We start from the raw sequence: 22,192 nt of genomic DNA on the forward strand, positions 1-22,192 counted from the left end.
AAGTGTTTGCTGCAATATGCAGCAAAGACTCACCACCTACCTCTCCAAGCACCCGCAGCCGATGCATGCTGTACTATTACGGTGCGCGTCGGGAAGGATGTTGGTAATTTCCTGTACTTTAGTCCTAGACTACAATGATCAGCTGTAACAGTTATCACTGGCGTCTGTAGTGAAGCTTTATTGCTAATCCTGGTTCTTATGACAAACAAACATTTTTAAAATCCAATTGTCACAGAGACTAAAAAAGTTCTGGCTGGGATTACAATGATAAAATATACAGTTCCCACTTACATACAAATTCAACTTAAGAACAAACCTACAGACCCTATCTTGTATGTAACCTGGGGACTGCCTGTACTGCTAGTATAGCAGTACATATGGATGTATTCATAAATGAATAAGCCTCAGGTCTTATAAAGGCCTGAAGCTATCGTGGCGACAGATCATTGCTCCCCGAAGACATCATGGGAGCAGCAGTCTAAGCCAAGATGGGTTAATGGTGTTAATGTTGGGTGTTTGCTGCAATATGCACATAATCCCCCCAGGGAGGGAAATAACATGAGAAAGCCAATAGAGTTCGGCAATAGTGGAGTGGGCGCGGAGAACAGAGCCTGCGCCTCATTGCCTAAACTGACCATGTGAACCCAACAGTGACATATGATGCAGTGAGCTCTGCCATTTTATTTTCCATTGATAAAATAAGGTTACATTAGATATATTAAATTAGATGACATTAAATATATAAGATTAATGTAAACAAAATATGAATAGTAATGAATATTATGTAGGTAAAAGCAAAAGTAACACCTACAGAGAAAGAAGTAGCTGAAAGAGAATCTGGCAGCAGTTTGGACCATATAAAAGCTGCAGACAGTGTATTGTCCCTGGAGAGCTGTGTAGTCACACCTTTATATGTGTTGTTAGTAGTGACCGGATTGCGAAAAGTGGCGCCATTATCCAGCTCTGCAATGGCTCTGGGTTATAGAACAGTTCACTACAAAGTGCGAAAATCTCTTCAGGCGGATCCTGCCCCAAGCAAACCTGGATTAAAAGTTCACTTTCCACAGTCCTGCTGCTACTTACTGCACACACAAAGGTAGGATGCAGTGTAGAAATGGCACGGCCTGTCCATCTCTTGTGTCTGAAAATACAGACTTGTGTGCTATAAATTGTGCAGTTGATCACACTGACAAGTTCACTTTAAAGCTCTTGGTTTATTTTTGCAAACAATTTTTGGGAACGATTTGTATTTTTTTTTTTTTTACTTAAAATGTAAAAGGATTGTTTTTATGCATTTTTTTTTTAAAAACCATTAAAATGTTCTGATCTTCACACTGGACTGTCACTTACAATAAGCTGTCAGACTGCTCACCTTTTGTATGCTAACTTAAAAAATCTCTTTGTCAGCGCTCTGAAGCACTTGTGAAATAAACTTGTATAAACTACTCATTACCTAGCTCCCTGCCAGCATGTGGTGAGTCCCGGAGGTGGCTGTAGTTGGTGTTAGTCTCCACTCCTCCACACTCATCCAGGTCCCTCCTCACTTCCTGTTAAGTGCATTGAGCAGGCCGGGGAGGGAGGGGAATGGTGTGGAGAAGAAGAGTGTATAGGACGACACAGGCTGCAGCAGCTCCTCCCCAGGGACTTACCACACACTGCTAGCAGGGAGCCAGGTAATGTGAATAAAAACTACTAAAATCATTCAGAGAGAGCTGAACAAAGGCATTTGTAAAAATCCGCATAGCACTGGTCACTGCCATTTTTGTTGGTATGACAATCAACATTGTGCGGTGCTGTGGCTGGAAGGTATCGATTGTCTACGATGATGACTAACTTACCACATCCTATTAGTAACCAGTGGATAAATCCAGGCCAGTCCTTAAAGTTCACTAAAATGGTAGAGACACTGCAGCTCACGATGCCGTCAAGTTTTTCTCAATTCGAAAAAGGAAACATGTTCCTCAAAGGGGTTTTCCCACAAATCAAAGTTAGGCCCTACAGGAGGTCCGAGACCTCGTCGCTCCCGGAGATTATTGGAGCAGACGGCCGTGCAGGACTGTTCTATATCTCAATGGAGCTGATGGAGAGAGAGCGCAACGCTCGGCAACTTCCGTCGGCTCCATTGAGATGTATGGAGCAGAACGGTCATGCGCAACCGTCTGCTCCATTACTCTTCCGGAGCGTTGACTGGGACCCCTAGTTTTCGTGATCTGTGGGGTGTCTGTGGGGGTCTCATCCTGTGGATACGGCCTAACTTTGATTCGTGGGAAAACCCCTTTAAGAACCAACCTTTGACCTGTAACCACAGTCTCCATACTGTCGCCCCTCCTGATCCCTAAACTGGGAAATACAATATTTCTGTATCCTAATCCCATCTACACAAGTAGATGTACCCTGGACATAAGTTATAAAGGGGCAGAAACCTTCTTGAGATGACACGGCTAATAGCGTGAGCACCACTAGAAGACGAGGGACTGGATGAGATTCCCAGACGATTCTGGAATCCCCAGACGTTAACCATGCATATTCCATTAACAACTGCACAAAGTTTAGAGAATTTAGTCCATAATTGAGAAACCAAAGTCCTTCATTTTCGGTGAGTCTTCTGATGCTGAGCAAGGCCTGGTTTCTGTGTAAAGCATTTGCCACACTCCATGCATGAGAAGGGTTTCTCGCCTGTGTGAATCCGCTCGTGTTGGGTCAGTTTTGATCTGCGTATAAACCCTTTCCCACATATGGCACACGCAAACGGCTTCTCCCCCGTGTGAATTTTCTGGTGCTCAACCACGTCATATTTTTGGGTGAAGCATTTCCCGCATACGGAGCAAGGAAACGGCTTCTCCCCGGTGTGAACTCTCTGGTGTTTTTCCAGCGTAGTTTTCAGAGCAAAACACTTCCCGCACTCGGCACAAGAGAAGGGCTTTTCACCCGTGTGGACTCTCTCGTGTCGCACGAGTTTTGATTTGCGTGTAAAGCGCTGGCCACACTTGGGGCATGGAAACGGCTTCTCCCCAGTGTGAATTTTCTGATGTTCGAGGAAACTATATTTCTGTGTAAAAGATTTCCCACACTCCGGACATGAAAATGGCTTCTCCCCGGTGTGAATCCTCTCGTGACGATCAAGGGTCCACCTGTCCTTAAACCTCTTTCCACAGTCGGAGCATGAAAATCGCTTCTTTACTCCCATGTGACTTCTCCGGTGTTTGAAATAATAAGATTTCTGCTTGAAACATTTCCCACAATCAGAACACGAAAATGTTTTCTCGGCGCCGTGCATTCTCTTATGTTCAATGAGATAGGCCTTGTACACAAAGCTTCTCCCGCATTCGTTACACGTATACAGCTTCTCCCCTGTGTGAACCCGCTGATGTATCAGTAGATTCCCTTTCCTGGAGTAACATTTTCCACAATCTAAGCACGGATATACCTTACACTCGGTGACATCTGGGCTATCTAGAGAATCTTCCCAGGCGTCACTGGGATCAGGGAAAGAGGGGAACACGTCTTCTGCAGGGTCTTCTACCTTACAATCTGGAGCTAAATAAAGATGTCCGTGTGAGATGTTGATTCCCTTCAGGAGATCTGTAGAACCTTAAAAAATAAGAAATATTAATAGATAAAGAATATGGAGATGTATATATGTATTAGGCATTTGCCACTACACGGATTACATATATTTTGTCCTTCTATGCACCAATTGCCCATCCATTATAAAACTACAATTTACAGCTCTGATGCTCCCCTACAGATCCCTCCACGCTGCTGCTACTTCTCCTCATCTCAGTCTGCCCTCAGATCTATCCCAAGCTGCACCCATTCTCTGCAATGTTCTACCATTGACTGGTTCCCTTCAAGAAAACTTACCATTTGATTTCATGCATTATGAAGCAAACATACCTTGAGAATGCTGTAGCTACACTGATGCAGAAACATATCTTGGTTAACCCCTGAGCTGAGTGCTTTTGCTGAACAAACAATTATAACATTCAGGACCTTGGGAAAGCTGGCTGACACATTACACATGGGAGCTTGGAATTGCAAATGGCGGTTAGTCAAGCATGACTAATCAACCTGAGCTGGATCACTCATACACAGCAGCTCGGGGATTGTGCAGCAATTGATTATTCTGTCTGACAGGGAGAACAGTGATTGCATCATCATCTCCTGCTGAGAAAAACTCACAGCTAGGAGAAGCGCGGAAGCAAGCTCTGAAGGAGTCAAGGGCCGACATTAATTTTGGGCCAAAATAACTAACCAGACATAATTGTATTAAGAACTTCTCTTGTGAAAATGGACGTGGCAGGGACATCAGCGAAAGGAAGAAAAGCGACTAAGAACCCCCCACCCCCAATGTTCAAGTGAATCCTACCATAGAGTTGTCATCATGAGAAGCCCCTGGCGATGACATATATATATATATATACACACACACACACTCACCGGCCACTTTATTAGGTACACCTGTCCAACTGCTCGTTAACACTTAATTTCTAATCAGCCAATCACATGGCGGCAACTCAGTGCATTTAGGCATGTAGACATGGTCAAGACAATCTCCTGCAGTTCACACCGAGCATCAGTATGGGGAAGAAAGGTGATTTGTGGCCTTTGAACGTGGCATGGTTGTTGGTGCCAGAAGGGCTGGTCTGAGTATTTCAGAAACTGCTGATCTACTGGGATTTTCACGCACAACCATCTTGTTGATGCCAGAGGTCAGAGGAGAATGGGCAGACTGGTTTGAGCTGATACAAAGGCAACAGTGACAAAAATTGCCACCCGTTACAACCAAGGTAGGCAGAAGAGCATCTCTGAACGCACAGTACGTCCAACTTTGAGGCAGATGGGCTACAGCAGCAGAAGACCACACCGGGTGCCACTCCTTTCAGCTAAGAACAGGAAACTGAGGCTACAATTTGCACAAGCTCATCGAAATTGGACAGTAGAAGATTGGAAAAACGTTGCCTGGTCTCGATTTCTGCTGCGACATTCGGATGGTAGGGTCAGAATTTGGCGTCAACAACATGAAAGCATGGATCCATCCTGCCTTGTATCAGCGGGTCAGGCTGCTGGTGGTGTCATGGTGTGGGGAATATTTTCTTGGCACTCTTTGGGCACCTTGGTACAACGCCACAGCCTACCTGAGTATTGTTGCTGACCATGTCCATCCCTTTATGAGCACAATGTCCCCTGTAACATCTGATGGCTACTTTCAGCAGGATAATGCGCCATGTCATAAAGCTGGAATCATCTCAGACTGGTTTCTTGAACATGACAATGAGGTCACTGGACACAAATGGCCTCCACAGTCACCAGATCTCAGTACAATAGAGCATCTTTGGGATGTGGTGGAACGGGAGATTCGCATCATGGATGTGCAGCCGACAAATCTGCGGCAACTGTGTGATGCCATCATGTCACTATGGACCAAAATCTCTGAGGAGCTTCCAGCACCTTGTTGAATCTATGCCACGAAGAATTGAGGCAGTTCTGAAGGCAAAAGGGGGTCCAACCCGTTACTAGCATGGTGTACCTAATAAAGTGGCCGTTGAGTGTGTATAATAATAATATATATATATATATATATATATACATACATATATATATTACACATACTACACTCACCTGGGCTAATGGCAACAGGAACGTCTTCTTCTTTTATGTCTCCACATCCCACGTACATCTCCTCCTCCTCTCCCTCCAGAACTTCAACTTTTATGTGAACCAGATTCTCTATCTAAACATAATAGAAGAAAGACACCATGGATTTCACTACTAAGCAGAAGAATAATAGGTATACAGTCATGGGAAAGGCTTTTATATATCAGGACATAATAAGAAGGTCTTATAATCAGGTAATCACATGAAGAACAACCCGCAACTAATTTCACTGTGTTAATATTCATTAACTAAAATAAGAGTCCAAAATGGAGGCGCCAGGTGTGCAGGACTAAGTCACCTTTACTAGATTGCTGTGCACTCCTTCAGATAACTGCCGGCTTTGTGTCATCATCACTTAAAGGGGTCGTCCACCCCTTTAACTGTGACTAGTGTCTCTTCCTGTGGTAATAACTTTTCAACACTTTAACTTATCCCTGTGATTTCGAGATTAAGATTGTTGTTTTTTTTTACTGACACATTGTAAATTAGGTTCGTACAGCCGGTCCCCTACTTAAAGACACTTACAGACGACTCCTAGTTAAAGATGGACCCCTCTGCCCTCTGTGACCTCTGGTGACCTCTCTGGATGTTACTATAGTCCCAGACTGCACTGATCAGCTGTAAGGAGTCTGTAATGAAGCTTTATGGATAATCCTTGGTCCCATTACAGAAAAAAAAAAATTAAACTCTGATTATCAGTGGAGAAAATTTTTCGTCTGGATCTACAATTATAAAATATACAGTTTCGACTTACATACAAATTCAACTTAAGAAACAACCTACGGACCCTATCTTATATGTAACCCGGGGACTGCCTGTAGTATAATTTTGCTGGTGAAAATTTTAGTAACAATAAAAAAAAATCAAAAAAAAAAAAAAAAATCACAATTTTTAAAGTTTCAAAAAGTTTTTGCAGAAAACTTTTGCCAGTTGTCTTTTTCTTACCGCATTTTTTTTATGTTTCCTTACTTTTTACGGATGTGAAAAGGTTTATAGTTTTAGTAACAAGTTCTCAGATTTTCAAAAGATTTTTTAAAAAAAGCTACATTTTTGGTTACCAATTTAGTTTGGAAGTGGCTTATGTACTATATACCCCACAAGTGACACGCTTTTATGAGCATAGCATCTCACACTATTCAAATCAACAGCTGAGGAGTCTGTTAACCCTTTATTTGTTTTTTAGGAATCAAACAAAAATGGATTGGAAATTTTTACTTTTCAATTTTTGTACGAGAATATTATTTAGCAATATGTACACATTCAGAAGGTATTAGAAGTAAAAATACACCCCGAACTGCTGTTTTGGCGCACAACGATGTGCAGAAGGGAGTTAATGATATTGGGTTTTTGGAATGCCAATTTGGCTACAAATGTTTTGAGGTTCCAGAACGTACTTGCGGAGCCCCTAAGGTACCAGTACAATAGGAAATCCCCAATTTGGATGTAAAACGCTTTGATTGGTCAGTCGGATTTGTCTGACCAATTACAGTAATCGCCGGGGCGGGACCATTCTGATTGGTCTGGTGATGTGGGCAGAAGGGTCTCCTTCATCTGATACCTAAATTTCAGCCTTGTGTCATCATGTCAGTTAACACGGTAACAATTGAAGTAGGTACAGTGACATACTATTACTGCATGGAGAGCTAAGTGACAGAGCTCCATGCAGTAATAGTATGTCAAGGAGTGATAAAAGGTTAAATGCTCCAGACCAGCAAACTGAAAAGGCTTGTGCTTTTATAGAGGGGGGACACACTTACTGACGATCATCAAGGACTTCTGGCAATGTCACACGATTTGCTTAGGTCACCCGAAACGCGTCAGCCAGTACGGACGGCATGACAAACTGGTTTGTTTTTAACATGTATACTGTATAATAAATCAAGAATTTTTAAATTGTGGTGCCTGGACCTTTCTCCTTTTTTTCTGGCACCCACTTAATTTTTAAGAACATGAGACCTCCCAAGGCACAGCAGTTTCTCTGACATATCAAATTCAAAGACGTTGAACTATATTTTCTCATGAGTGTATGGAGCCATATATCACCAAAGCTTCAAAACCAATCATGTGGTGGAAATGAGCTGCCATTGGCATAGCCGTTACCCAGACCCGATCTACCTCATCATCTTGAAGCTCACATTGATCTTCCTCTGAACAATCCTGGAGATTTAGAGGACTTTCCCATCTTTGTGGTGAACCTGTATCATTGGATCCATCTGTAGGAGACACATAGGGGCTGGTAACATTGTATATGTGTGATAAATAGATGAGCGAGATCTAGGGGAACCTCAATACTGATGTATACCCTCACTTCCCTTACCTGGTGATGGGGGGTCCTGGTGCTCCTCCATCATGATGTCCTTGTAGAGGTCCTTGTGTCCTTCTATGTAGTCCCACTCCTCCAGGGAGAAATAGACGCTGACATCCTGACACCTTATAGGGACCTGACACCCACAATGATACAGTCATCACCCAGACACATCACCCCTTGTATAATGTCCCAGCATCCCCTGCAGCGCTCACCTCTCCGCTCAGCAGCTCCAGGATCTTGTGTGTGAGCTCCAGGATCTTCTGCTCCATGTTCCTCTCAGGAACCTGTGAGTAAGGCTCCATAATGGGGCTCTGTCTCCTTTCCCAGCCCCCTGACAAATTGGGGATGATGCTGGGGGCCACAAATTTATCAAATTTCTTCTTAATTGTTGCATAATCCTGTGTAAAGAGAGAGCCTGTTAAATAGCACATTAAATATTCCCAGAATCCCTCACCTCTCCAGTCATGTCCTGTGTTATTAATACAGATAAGAGTGATGTCATGTGATATATTACCCAGAATCCCTCACCTCTCCAGTCATGTCCTGTGTTATTAATACAGATAAGAGTGATGTCATGTGATATATTACCCAGAATCCCTCACCTCTCCAGTCATGTCCTGTGTTATTAATACAGATAAGAATGATGTCATGTGATATATTACCCAGAATCCCTCACCTCTCCGGTCATGTCCTGTGTTATTAATACAGATAAGAGGGATGTCATGTGATATATTACCCAGAATCCCTCACCTCTCCAGTCATGTGCTGTGTTATTAATACAGATAAGAGTGATGTCATGTGATATATTACCCAGAATCCCTCACCTCTCCAGTCATGTCCTGTGTTATTAATACAGATAAGAATGATGTCATGTGATATATTACCCAGAATCCCTCATCTCTCCAATCATGTCCTGTGTTATTAATACAGATAAGAGCGATGTCATGTGATGTATTACCCAGAATCCCTCACCTCTCCCGTCATGTCCTGTGTTATTAATACAGATAAGAGGGATGTCATGTGATATATTACCCAGAATCCCTCATCTCTCCAATCATGTCCTGTGTTATTAATACAGATAAGAATGATGTCATGTGATATATTACCCAGAATCCCTCACCTCTCCGGTCATGTCCTGTGTTATTAATACAGATAAGAATGATGTCATGTGATATATTACCCAGAATCCCTCATCTCTCCAATCATGTCCTGTGTTATTAATACAGATAAGAGCGATGTCATGTGATGTATTACCCAGAATCCCTCACCTCTCCCGTCATGTCCTGTGTTATTAATACAGATAAGAGGGATGTCATGTGATATATTACCCAGAATCCCTCATCTCTCCAATCATGTCCTGTGTTATTAATACAGATAAGAGCGATGTCATGTGATATATTACCCAGAATCCCTCACCTCTCCCGTCATGTCCTGTTATTAATACAGATAAGAGCGATGTCATGTGATATATTACCCAGAATCCCTCACCTCTCCAGTCATGTCCTGTGGTATTAATACAGATAGGAGCAATGTCATGTGATCTATTACCCAGAATCCCTCACCTCTCCAGTCATGTCCTGTGTTATTAATACAGATAAGAGTGATGTCATGTGATATATTACCCAGAATCCCTCACCTCTCCAGTCATGTCCTGTGTTATTAATACAGATAAGAGCGATGTCATGTGATATATTACCCAGAATCCCTCACCTCTCCAGTCAGCAGGCAAATGATCTCCAGGGTGAGGTTCAATATGCTTGTGGCCATCTTATGCCTATCCGGGTCCATCCTCGTGGGACGGAAGGTCTGATAAGGCAAGGCTTATGATAAAAATGTATGTCCAGAAAGGTTCTGGAGAGAAGATAAGAATGATTAGTGGGTTTATCAGTGAATGTGAAAGATGGGTCCAGTTCTGTACTCACTCAACAGGGCAATGGTTTTTGGGAATGTTTCATATATAACACTGTATAGTACAGTGATGGCTAACCTATGACACCCGTGTCAGTGCTGACACGCGTAGCCATTTTCACTGACACGCGGCTGCCTGAGAGTTGAGTTTCATCCTACATGACCAGGTGCAGTAGCCGGGAGGCTGAGAGAGATTGCACTGAGCTTCCAGCACTTCCCCCTCCTCCCCTGGGCCGGCCCCTCCCCATGCGTGTGCTGTGCCTAGTGTCTCCAGTCAGCACAGGTATCAGCATGGGGCACATCAGGAGAGGTGATCCGGCCATACACCCAGGAGGATCCTCTGCAGCTCCTGATAGTTGTGGTGGGGGGAAGATGGCAGCACAGTCAGAGGTCACATCGCTGCTGCCTTGTGTGATGTCCCAGCAGCTGCCACCTCTACACTGACCATCTCCATAGCAGGGGCAAGGGAGGACAACCACTCTCATCATATAGTAAGTAAGGTCAGTGCACGGTATGATAGAAGACAGTCATCAGGGCTTGTGTGTCAGTTTTGTGATGTACAAGCCCTGAAATAATCGCAACGCCTTGCAAATAGCCAGACATTGCGATTATTTTGCTCCTCACGCCTTCTCCATGCCAAGAGGGCATGAGGGAGATGCAGATACAGTGGCGCCTGCGCCCTCGCTATAACCTGTGAACTTTCATGACAGAAAGTTCACAGGTTACTAAGCATTTCCACACCTGTCTGATTGTAACCGATCTATTACAATGTGTGATTTGCACATAGTAATAGATGATGTGGAAAACCCCCATATACTGCCATACTGTAATATGGCAGTATATGGTAGGATCAATCACACAACCTAGGGTTAAAGTACCCTACAAGTTAAATAGTATACATATTTATTATTTAAACTATAAATATCACAAAATTACGTTTTTTGTCAAGGTGACACACCACCCGATTTATGCTCGTTTTTTTGGGGAATTTTGACACACCAAGCTCAAAAGGTTGCCCATCACTGGTATAGTACATAGGAGACACTACGGTATAGTATAGATGTGTACTGTGTGCAGCTCTATGTATTGTGTCAGGTATTTAGAGTAATATGGGATATATGATGAAAGGAGATACCGGGGTATATGGGGTTTAAGAGAAGGGGTATATGGAATAATAGGGTGTATATGAGGTAGGGTATATAGAGTAATATGGGGTATATGAGGAGGGGTATATAGAGTAATAGGGGGTATATGAGGAGGGGTATATAGAGTAATAGGGGGTATATGAGGAGGGGTATATGAAGTAATAGGGGGTATATGAGGAGGGGTATATAGAGTAGTAGGGGGTATATGAGGAGGGGTATATAGAGTAGTAGGGGGTATATGAGGAGGGGTATATAGAGTAGTAGGGGGTATATGAGGAGGGGTATATAGAGTAGTAGTGGGTATATGAGGAGGGGTATATAGAGTAGTAGGGGGTATATGAGGAGGGGTATATAGAGTAGTAGGGGGTATATGAGGAGGGGTATATAGAGTAGTAGGGGATATATGAGGAGGGGTATATAGAGTAATAGGGGATATATGAGGAGGGGTATATAGAGTAGTAGGGGGTATATGAGGAGGGGTATATAGAGTAGTAGGGGGTATATGAGGAGGGGTATATAGAGTAGTAGGGGATATATGAGGAGGGGTATATAGAGTAATAGGGGGTATATGAGGAGGGGTATATAGAGTAATAGGGGGTATATAGAGTAGTAGGGGGTATATAGAGTAGTAGGGGGTATATAGAGTAATAGGGAGTATATGAGGAGGGGTATATAGAGTAGTAGGGGGTATATGAGGAGGGGTATATAGAGTAGTAGGGGGTATATGAGGAGGGGTATATAGAGTAGTAGGGGGTATATGAGGAGGGGTATATAGAGTAGTAGGGGGTATATGAGGAGGGGTATATAGAGTAATAGGGGGTATATGAGGAGGGGTATATAGAGTAGTAGGGGGTATATGAGGAGGGGTATATAGAGTAGTAGGGGGTATATGAGGAGGGGTATATAGAGTAGTAGGGGGTATATGAGGAGGGGTATATAGAGTAGTAGGGGGTATATGAGGAGGGGTATATAGAGTAGTAGGGGGTATATGAGGAGGGGTATATAGAGTAGTAGGGGGTATATGAGGAGGGGTATATAGAGTAATAGGGGGTATATGAGGATGGGTATATAGAGTAATAGGGGGTATATGAGGAGGGGTATATAGAGTAATAGGGGGTATATGAGGAGGGGTATATAGAGTAGTAGGGGGTATATGAGGAGGGGTATATAGAGTAGTAGGGGATATATGAGGAGGGGTATATAGAGTAATAGGGGGTATATGAGGAGGGGTATATAGAGTAATAGGGGGTATATAGAGTAGTAGGGGGTATATGAGGAGGGGTATATAGAGTAATAGGGAGTATATGAGGAGGGGTAAATAGAGTAATAGGGGATATATGAGGAGGGGTATATAGAGTAATAGGGGATATATGAGGAGGGGTATATAGAGTAATAGGGGGTATATGAGGAGGGGTATATAGAGTAATAGGGGGTATATGAGGAGGGGTATATAGAGTAGTAGGGGGTATATGAGGAGGGGTATATAGAGTAGTAGGGGGTATATGAGGAGGGGTATATAGAGTAGTAGGGGGTATATGATGAGGGGTATATAGAGTAATAGGGGGTATATGAGGAGGGGTATATAGAGTAATAGGGGATATATGAGGAGGGGTATATAGAGTAATAGGAGGTATATGAGGAGGGGTATATAGAGTAATAGGGGGTATATGAGGATGGGTATATAGAGTAATAGGGGGTATATGAGGATGGGTATATAGAGTAATAGGGGGTATATGAGGAGGGGTATATAGAGTAATAGGGGGTATATGAGGAGGGGTATAAAGAGTAGTAGGGGGTATATGAGGAGGGGTATATAGAGTAGTAGGGGATATATGAGGAGGGGTATATAGAGTAATAGGGGGTATATGAGGAGGGGTATATAGAGTAATAGGGGGTATATAGAGTAGTAGGGGGTATATGAGGAGGGGTATATAGAGTAATAGGGAGTATATGAGGAGGGGTAAATAGAGTAATAGGGGATATATGAGGAGGGGTATATAGAGTAATAGGGGATATATGAGGAGGGGTATATAGAGTAATAGGGGGTATATGAGGAGGGTATATAGAGTAATAGGGGGTATATGAGGAGGGGTATATAGAGTAGTAGGGGGTATATGAGGAGGGGTATATAGAGTAGTAGGGGGTATATGAGGAGGGGTATATAGAGTAGTAGGGGGTATATGAGGAGGGGTATATAGAGTAGTAGGGGGTATATGAGGAGGGGTATATAGAGTAATAGGGGATATATGAGGAGGGGTATATAGAGTAATAGGGGATATATGAGGAGGGGTATATAGAGTAGTAGGGGGTATATGAGGAGGGGTATATAGAGTAGTAGGGGGTATATGAGGAGGGGTATATAGAGTAGTAGGGGATATATGAGGAGGGGTATATAGAGTAATAGGGGGTATATGAGGAGGGGTATATAGAGTAATAGGGGGTATATAGAGTAGTAGGGGGTATATAGAGTAGTAGGGGGTATATAGAGTAATAGGGAGTATATGAGGAGGGGTATATAGAGTAGTAGGGGGTATATGAGGAGGGGTATATAGAGTAGTAGGGGGTATATGAGGAGGGGTATATAGAGTAGTAGGGGGTATATGAGGAGGGGTATATAGAGTAATAGGGGGTATATGAGGAGGGGTATATAGAGTAGTAGGGGGTATATGAGGAGGGGTATATAGAGTAGTAGGGGGTATATGAGGAGGGGTATATAGAGTAGTAGGGGGTATATGAGGAGGGGTATATAGAGTAGTAGGGGGTATATGAGGAGGGGTATATAGAGTAGTAGGGGGTATATGAGGAGGGGTATATAGAGTAGTAGGGGGTATATGAGGAGGGGTATATAGAGTAATAGGGGGTATATGAGGATGGGTATATAGAGTAATAGGGGGTATATGAGGAGGGGTATATAGAGTAATAGGGGGTATATGAGGAGGGGTATATAGAGTAGTAGGGGGTATATGAGGAGGGGTATATAGAGTAGTAGGGGATATATGAGGAGGGGTATATAGAGTAATAGGGGGTATATGAGGAGGGGTATATAGAGTAATAGGGGGTATATAGAGTAGTAGGGGGTATATGAGGAGGGGTATATAGAGTAATAGGGAGTATATGAGGAGGGGTAAATAGAGTAATAGGGGATATATGAGGAGGGGTATATAGAGTAATAGGGGATATATGAGGAGGGGTATATAGAGTAATAGGGGGTATATGAGGAGGGGTATATAGAGTAATAGGGGGTATATGAGGAGGGGTATATAGAGTAGTAGGGGGTATATGAGGAGGGGTATATAGAGTAGTAGGGGGTATATGAGGAGGGGTATATAGAGTAGTAGGGGGTATATGATGAGGGGTATATAGAGTAATAGGGGGTATATGAGGAGGGGTATATAGAGTAATAGGGGATATATGAGGAGGGGTATATAGAGTAATAGGAGGTATATGAGGAGGGGTATATAGAGTAATAGGGGGTATATGAGGATGGGTATATAGAGTAATAGGGGGTATATGAGGATGGGTATATAGAGTAATAGGGGGTATATGAGGAGGGGTATATAGAGTAATAGGGGGTATATGAGGAGGGGTATAAAGAGTAGTAGGGGGTATATGAGGAGGGGTATATAGAGTAGTAGGGGATATATGAGGAGGGGTATATAGAGTAATAGGGGGTATATGAGGAGGGGTATATAGAGTAATAGGGGGTATATAGAGTAGTAGGGGGTATATGAGGAGGGGTATATAGAGTAATAGGGAGTATATGAGGAGGGGTAAATAGAGTAATAGGGGATATATGAGGAGGGGTATATAGAGTAATAGGGGATATATGAGGAGGGGTATATAGAGTAATAGGGGGTATATGAGGAGGGGTATATAGAGTAATAGGGGGTATATGAGGAGGGGTATATAGAGTAGTAGGGGGTATATGAGGAGGGGTATATAGAGTAGTAGGGGGTATATGAGGAGGGGTATATAGAGTAGTAGGGGGTATATGATGAGGGGTATATAGAGTAATAGGGGGTATATGAGGAGGGGTATATAGAGTAATAGGGGATATATGAGGAGGGGTATATAGAGTAATAGGAGGTATATGAGGAGGGGTATATAGAGTAATAGGGGGTATATGAGGAGGGGTATATAGAGTAATAGGGGGTATATGAGGAGGGGTATATAGAGTAATAGGGGGTATATGAGGAGGGGGTCTTTATCCCATGTATACTAGATTCATTAAGAATATTACGTGCCTCTTACCTCTAGCATCAGACACCCGGCTGTACACGGACCAGAGGACAGGGAGGAGGAGAAAACACCAGGGACAGGGACATGTAACTGAGCAACAAGGGACTACAACAAAATGGCCGCCGTGCTCCTCTTCTGATTGATAGCAAGTGATGATGCGGGGAATGAGGGCGTTACAGCCCGGCCCCTTTATGGTCGTGTCTTAAATAGAGATAATGATGTCATAGGAAGGGGTGTGGCTCTTTACACCGTCTGCTCTGCTCACTGTTCACATAGCAGCTGTAGAGCAAGCAGAGAGGTTGTAGTGTCTACTACATGTGTACAGTGTGTATATAGAGGGGAGGGAGGAGTATATAGAGGAGTCATGTCTGCTTACATGTGTGTATATATATAGGGGAGGGAGTACAGGACAGGAGTAATGTCTGCTTACATGTGTATATAGAGGGGAGGGAGTACAGGACAGGAGTAATGTCTGGTTACATGTGTATATATAGAGGGGAGGGAGTACAGGACAGGAGTAATGTCTGGTTACATGTGTATATATAGAGGGGAGGGAGGACAGGAGTAATGTCTGGTTACATGTGTATATATAGAGGGGAGGGAGGACAGGAGTAATGTCTGGTTACATGTGTATATATAAAGGGGAGGGAGTACAGGACAGGAGTAATGTCTGGTTACATGTGTATATATAGAGGGGAGGGAGTACAGGACAGGAGTAATGTCTGGTTACATGTGTATATATAGAGGGGAGGGAGTACAGGACAGGAGTAATGTCTGCTTACATGTGTATATATAGAGGGGAGGGAGTACAGGACAGGAGTAATGTCTGGTTACATGTGTATATATAGAGGGGAGGGAGTACAGGACAGGAGTAATGTCTGGTTACATGTGTATATATAGAGGGGAGGGAGTACAGGACAGGAGTAATGTCTGCTTACATGTGTATATATAGAGGGGAGGGAGTACAGGACAGGAGTAATGTCTGCTTACATGTGTATATATAGAGGGGAGGGAGTACAGGACAGGAGTAATGTCTGGTTACATGTGTATATATAGAGGGGAGGGAGTACAGGACAGGAGTAATGTCTGGTTACATGTGTATATATAGAGGGGAGGGAGGACAGGAGTAATGTCTGGTTACATGTGTATATATAGAGGGGAGGGAGGACAGGACAGCAGTAATGTCTGGTTACATGTGTATATATAGAGGGGAGGGAGTACAGGACAGGAGTAATGTCTGGTTACATGTGTATATATAAAGGGGAGGGAGTACAGGACAGGAGTCATGTCTGCTTACATGTGTATATATAGAGGGGAGGGAGTACAGGACAGGAGTAATGTCTGGTTACATGTGTATATATAGAGGGGAGGGAGTACAGGACAGGAGTAATGTCTGCTTACATGTGTGTATATATAAAGGGGAGGGAGTACAGGACAGGGGTAATGTCTACTTACATGTGTATATATAGAGGGGAGGGAGGACAGGAGTAATGTCTGCTTACATGTGTATATATAGAGGGGAGGGAGGACAGGACAGGAGTAATGTCTGCTTACATGTGTATATATATAGGGGAGGGAGGACAGGACAGGAGTAATGTCTGGTTACATGTGTATATATAGAGGGGAGGGAGTACAGGACAGGAGTAATGTCTGGTTACATGTGTATATATAGAGGGGAGGGAGTACAGGACAGGAGTAATGTCTGGTTACATGTGTGTATAGAGGAGTCATGTCTGCTTACATGTGTATATATAAAGGGGAGGGAGTACAGGACAGGAGTCATGTCTGCTTACATGTGTATATATAGAGGGGAGGGAGTACAGGACAGGAGTAATGTCTGGTTACATGTGTATATATAGAGGGGAGGGAGTACAGGACAGGAGTAATGTCTGGTTACATGTGTATATATAGAGGGGAGGGAGTACAGGACAGGAGTAATGTCTGGTTACATGTGTATATATATAGGGGAGGGAATACAGGACAGGAGTAATGTCTGGTTACATGTGTATATAGAGGAGTCATGTCTGCTTACATGTGTATATATAAAGGGGAGGGAGTACAGGACAGGAGTAATGTCTGCTTACATGTGTATATATAGAGGGGAGGGAGGACAGGGGTAATGTCTGGTTACATGTGTATATATAGAGGGGAGGGAGTACAGGACAGGAGTAATGTCTGCTTACATGTGTATATATAGAGGGGAGGGAGTACAGGACAGGAGTAATGTCTGGTTACATGTGTATATATAGAGGGGAGGGAGGACAGGACAGGAGTAATGTCTGGTTACATGTGTATATATAGAGGGGAGGGAGTACAGGACAGGAGTAATGTCTGGTTACATGTGTATATATAGAGGGGAGGGAGGACAGGAGTAATGTCTGCTTACATGTGTATATAGAAGAGTCATGTCTGCTTACATGTGTATATATAAAGGGGAGGGAGTACAGGACAGGAGTAATGTCTGGTTACATGTGTATATATAGAGGGGAGGGAGTACAGGACAGGAGTAATGTCTGGTTACATGTGTATATATAGAGGGGAGGGAGGACAGGAGTAATGTCTGGTTACATGTGTATATAGAGGAGTCATGTCTGCTTACATGTGTATATAGAGGGGAGGGAGTACAGGACAGGATTAATGTCTGGTTACATGTGTATATGTAGAGGGGAGGGAGTAGAGGACAGCAGTAATGTCTGGTTACATGTGTATATATAGAGGGGAGGGAGGACAGGACAGGAGTAATGTCTGCTTACACGTGTATATAGAGGGGAGGGAGGACAGGACAGGAGTAATGTCTGGTTACATGTGTATATATAGAGGGGAGGGAGTACAGGACAGGAGTAATGTCTGGTTACATGTGTATATGTAGAGGGGAGGGAGTACAGGACAGGAGTAATGTCTGGTTACATGTGTATATATAGAGTGGAGGGAGTACAGGACAGGAGTAATGTCTGCTTACATGTGTATATATAGAGGGGAGGGAGGACAGGACAGGAGTAATGTCTGGTTACATGTGTATATAGAGGAGTCATGTCTGCTTACATGTGTATATATAGAGGGGAGGGAGTACAGGACAGGAGTAATGTCTGCTTACATGTGTATATAGAGGGGAGGGAGTACAGGACAGGAGTAATGTCTGGTTACATGTGAAAATATAGAGGGGAGGGAGGACAGGACAGGAGTAATGTCTGGTTACATGTGTATATATAGAGGGGAGGGAGGACAGGAGTAATGTCTGGTTACATGTGTGTATATATAAAGGGGAGGGAGTACAGGACAGGAGTAATGTCTGCTTACATGTGTATATATATATAGAGGGGAGGGAGGACAGGACAGGAGTAATGTCTGCTTACATGTGTATATATAGAGGGGAGGGAGGACAGGAGTAATGTCTGCTTACATGTGTGTATATATAAAGGGGAGGGAGTACAGGACAGGGGTAATGTCTGCTTACATGTGTATATATAGAGGGGAGGGAGGACAGGACATGAGTAATGTCTGGTTACATGTGTATATAGAGGAGTCATGTCTGCTTACATGTGTATATATAGAGGGGAGGGAGTACAGGACAGGAGTAATGTCTGCTTACATGTGTATATAGAGGGGAGGGAGTACAGGACAGGAGTAATGTCTGGTTACATGTGTATATATAGAGGGGAGAAAGTACAGGACAGGAGTAATGTCTGGTTACATGTGTATATATAGAGGGGAGGGAGTACAGGACAGGAGTAATGTCTGGTTACATGTGTATATATAGAGGGGAGGGAGTACAGGACAGGAGTAATGTCTGGTTACATGTGTATATATAGAGGGGAGGGAGTACAGGACAGGAGTAATGTCTGGTTACATGTGTATATAGAGGAGTCATGTCTGCTTACATGTGTATATATAGAGGGGAGGGAGTACAGGACAGGAGTAATGTCTGCTTACATGTGTATATAGAGGGGAGGGAGTACAGGACAGGAGTAATGTCTGCTTACATGTGTATATAGAGGGGAGGGAGTACAGGACAGGAGTAATGTCTGGTTACATGTGTATATATAGAGGGGAGGGAGTACAGGACAGGAGTAATGTCTGCTTACATGTGTATATATAGAGGGGAGGGAGTACAGGACAGGAGTAATGTCTGCTTACATGTGTATATATAGAGGGGAGGGAGTACAGGACAGGAGTAATGTCTGGTTACATGTGTATATATATATAGAGGGGAGGGAGTACAGGACAGGAGTAATGTCTGTTTACATGTGTATATATAGAGGGGAGGGAGTACAGGACAGGAGTAATGTCTGGTTACATGTGTATATATAGAGGGGAGGGAGGACAGGACAGGAGTAATGTCTGGTTACATGTGTATATATAGAGGGGAGGGAGGACAGGAGTAATGTCTGGTTACATGTGTATATATAGAGGGGAGGGAGAACAGGAGTGATGTCTGCTTACATGTGTATATATAAAGGGGAGGGAGTACAGGACAGGAGTAATGTCTGCTTACATGTGTATATAGAGGAGTCATGTCTGCTTACATGTGTATATATAGAGGGGAGGGAGTACAGGACAGGAGTAATGTCTGCTTACATGTGTATATAGAGGGGAGGGAGGACAGGACAGGAGTAATGTCTGCTTACATGTGTATATAGAGGGGAGGGAGTACAGGACAGGAGTAATGTCTGGTTACATGTGTATATATAGAGGGGAGGGAGTACAGGACAGGAGTAATGTCTGGTTACATGTGTATATATAGAGGGGAGGGAGTACAGGACAGGAGTAATGTCTGCTTACATGTGTATATATAGAGGGGAGGGAGTACAGGACAGGAGTAATGTCTGCTTACATGTGTATATAGAGGGGAGGGAGTACAGGACAGGAGTAATGTCTGGTTACATGTGTATATATAGAGGGGAGGGAGTACAGGACAGGAGTAATGTCTGGTTACATGTGTATATAGAGGAGTCATGTCTGCTTACATGTGTATATAGAGGGGAGGGAGTACAGGACAGGAGTAATGTCTGGTTACATGTGTATATATAGACGGGAGGGAGTACAGGAGAGGAGTAATGTCTGGTTACATGTGTATATAGAGGGGAGGGAGTACAGGACAGGAGTAATGTCTGGTTACATGTGTATATATAGAGGGGAGGGAGTACAGGACAGGAGCAATGTCTGGTTACATGTGTATATATAGAGGGGATAAACTCCTGGTTGCAGCCATGTTGTCCAGTGGGATCTCACTGGACAACATGGCTGCAACCAGGAGTTTATCCCACTACTCCAACAGCCTCATCTAGCCTGCCTAGCTACCATCACTTTTCCGCCCTCCATAGGGACAAGGACGTTTTTTATGAACCCAGTACTCCCCTGATGAGCCTTTGAGGCGAAACAAGTCTTGTCGGGATTGGGATTCACATACTATACCTGTGACATGACCCTTTGACACAGGATTTGTCTTCATCCTTCTACACTATCTACTACAAACAAAACTACCTGACGACACCTGCAGACATAGGTCTTTAATAGGGCCAGTCCTCGCAGGGTCAGGTTCCAGTCGGAACTGTGGTTAAATAGGACCACAGCTCCGAGGCTAGGCATTCAGGGTGCGATAGGACTGTCCTGAATCAGGGTTACCATAGGGTTTTCTTGCGACCACCGTGTCAATAAGACCCAAGCCCATACGGACATCCCTTACTTCCTCCCTGTGTCTGACACTCTATGTACCTTCCTCTCTGGTCACCCACACTGACGTGCCAGCCAGACTAAGACATTAGGGTGCATTACTCCAGGCACCCAACGCAAGGAGCTACATAGATGACCCATCTGTGATTCTTGATGCGTATTCATACACCTCGGAGGTGAGTCCTTTTCATATACATTTTCTAACCTTAAGGGGACACCTTCGACAGGTTCTCATACGCTCACTTATCTCTTTCCTTCTAGACTGGTTACCAGTGCCGAGGTACCGAATATGCCAACAATGACATGTATCTACTACCTGTAAATATTTGTAAATAATCAATAAATAGGTTTTGCACAAGCTTCAATCACTAGTTGTATTTTTGCTTATATAGAGGGGAGGGAGTACAGGACAGGAGTAATGTCTGGTTACATGTATATATATAGAGGGGAGGGAGTACAGGACAGGAGTAATGTCTGGTTACATGTGTATATATAGAGGGGAGGGAGTACAGGACAGGAGTAATGTCTGGTTACATGTATATATATAGAGGGGAGGGAGTACAGGACAGGAGTAATGTCTGGTTACATGTGTATATATAGAGGGGAGGGAGTACAGGACAGGAGTAATGTCTGGTTACATGTGTATATAGAGGGGAGGGAGTACAGGACAGGAGTAATGTCTGGTTACATGTGTATATATATATAGAGGGGAGGGAGTACAGGACAGGAGTAATGTCTGGTTACATGTGTATATATAGAGGGGAGGGAGTACAGGACAGGAGTAATGTCTGGTTACATGTGTATATAGAGGGGAGGGAGTACAGGACAGGAGTAATGTCTGGTTACATGTGTATATATATATATAGAGGGGAGGGAGTACAGGACAGGAGTAATGTCTGGTTACATGTGTATATATAGAGGGGAGGGAGTACAGGACAGGAGTAATGTCTACTTACATGTGTATATATAGAGGGGAGGGAGTACAGGACAGGAGTAATGTCTGGTTACATGTGTATATATAGAGGGGAGGGAGTACAGGACAGGAGTAATGTCTGGTTACATGTGTATATATAGAGGGGAGGGAGTACAGGACAGGAGTAATGTCTGGTTTCATGTGTATATATAGAGGGGAGGGAGTACAGGACAGGAGTAATGTCTGGCTTACATGTGTATATATAGAGGGGAGGGAGTACAGGACAGGAGTAATGTCTGGTTACATGTGTATATATAGAGGGGAGGGAGGACAGGAGTAATGTCTGGTTAC

At 43.6% G+C, this 22,192-nt stretch overlaps 1 protein-coding gene across 1 annotated transcript; it reads right to left on the reverse strand.

The window, feature by feature from the left end:
• Positions 1-1,194: 1,194 nt before the first annotated feature.
• LOC140106089 (uncharacterized) lies at positions 1,195-15,438 on the reverse strand. The gene is made up of 7 exons (XM_072130309.1): positions 15,271-15,438; positions 9,677-9,817; positions 8,179-8,364; positions 7,976-8,099; positions 7,774-7,871; positions 5,623-5,734; positions 1,195-3,591 (listed from the first exon to the last, which is right to left on the reverse strand). The coding sequence occupies exons 2-7, from the start codon at positions 9,752-9,754 to the stop codon at positions 2,588-2,590; spliced, it is 1,602 nt and encodes a 533-aa protein (XP_071986410.1). The 5' UTR covers positions 9,755-9,817; positions 15,271-15,438; the 3' UTR covers positions 1,195-2,587.
• Positions 15,439-22,192: the final 6,754 nt, after the last annotated feature.

This window comes from Engystomops pustulosus, chromosome 11 (genome assembly GCF_040894005.1).
Source record: "Engystomops pustulosus chromosome 11, aEngPut4.maternal, whole genome shotgun sequence".
NCBI classification, from domain to species: domain Eukaryota; kingdom Metazoa; phylum Chordata; class Amphibia; order Anura; family Leptodactylidae; genus Engystomops; species Engystomops pustulosus.

Excerpts from the sequence above, each read along its gene's own strand:
- LOC140106089 (XM_072130309.1), bottom strand. The coding sequence starts at position 9,754 with ATGGACCCGGATAGGCATAAGATGGCCACAAGCATATTGAACCTCACC. Across the intron at positions 7,872-7,975 it reads CCAGGACCCCCCATCACCAG|ATGGATCCAATGATACAGGT; the intron begins GTAAGGGAAGTG and ends TGTCTCCTACAG. Across the intron at positions 5,735-7,773 it reads GTGAGCTTCAAGATGATGAG|ATAGAGAATCTGGTTCACAT; the intron begins GTAGATCGGGTC and ends TATTATGTTTAG.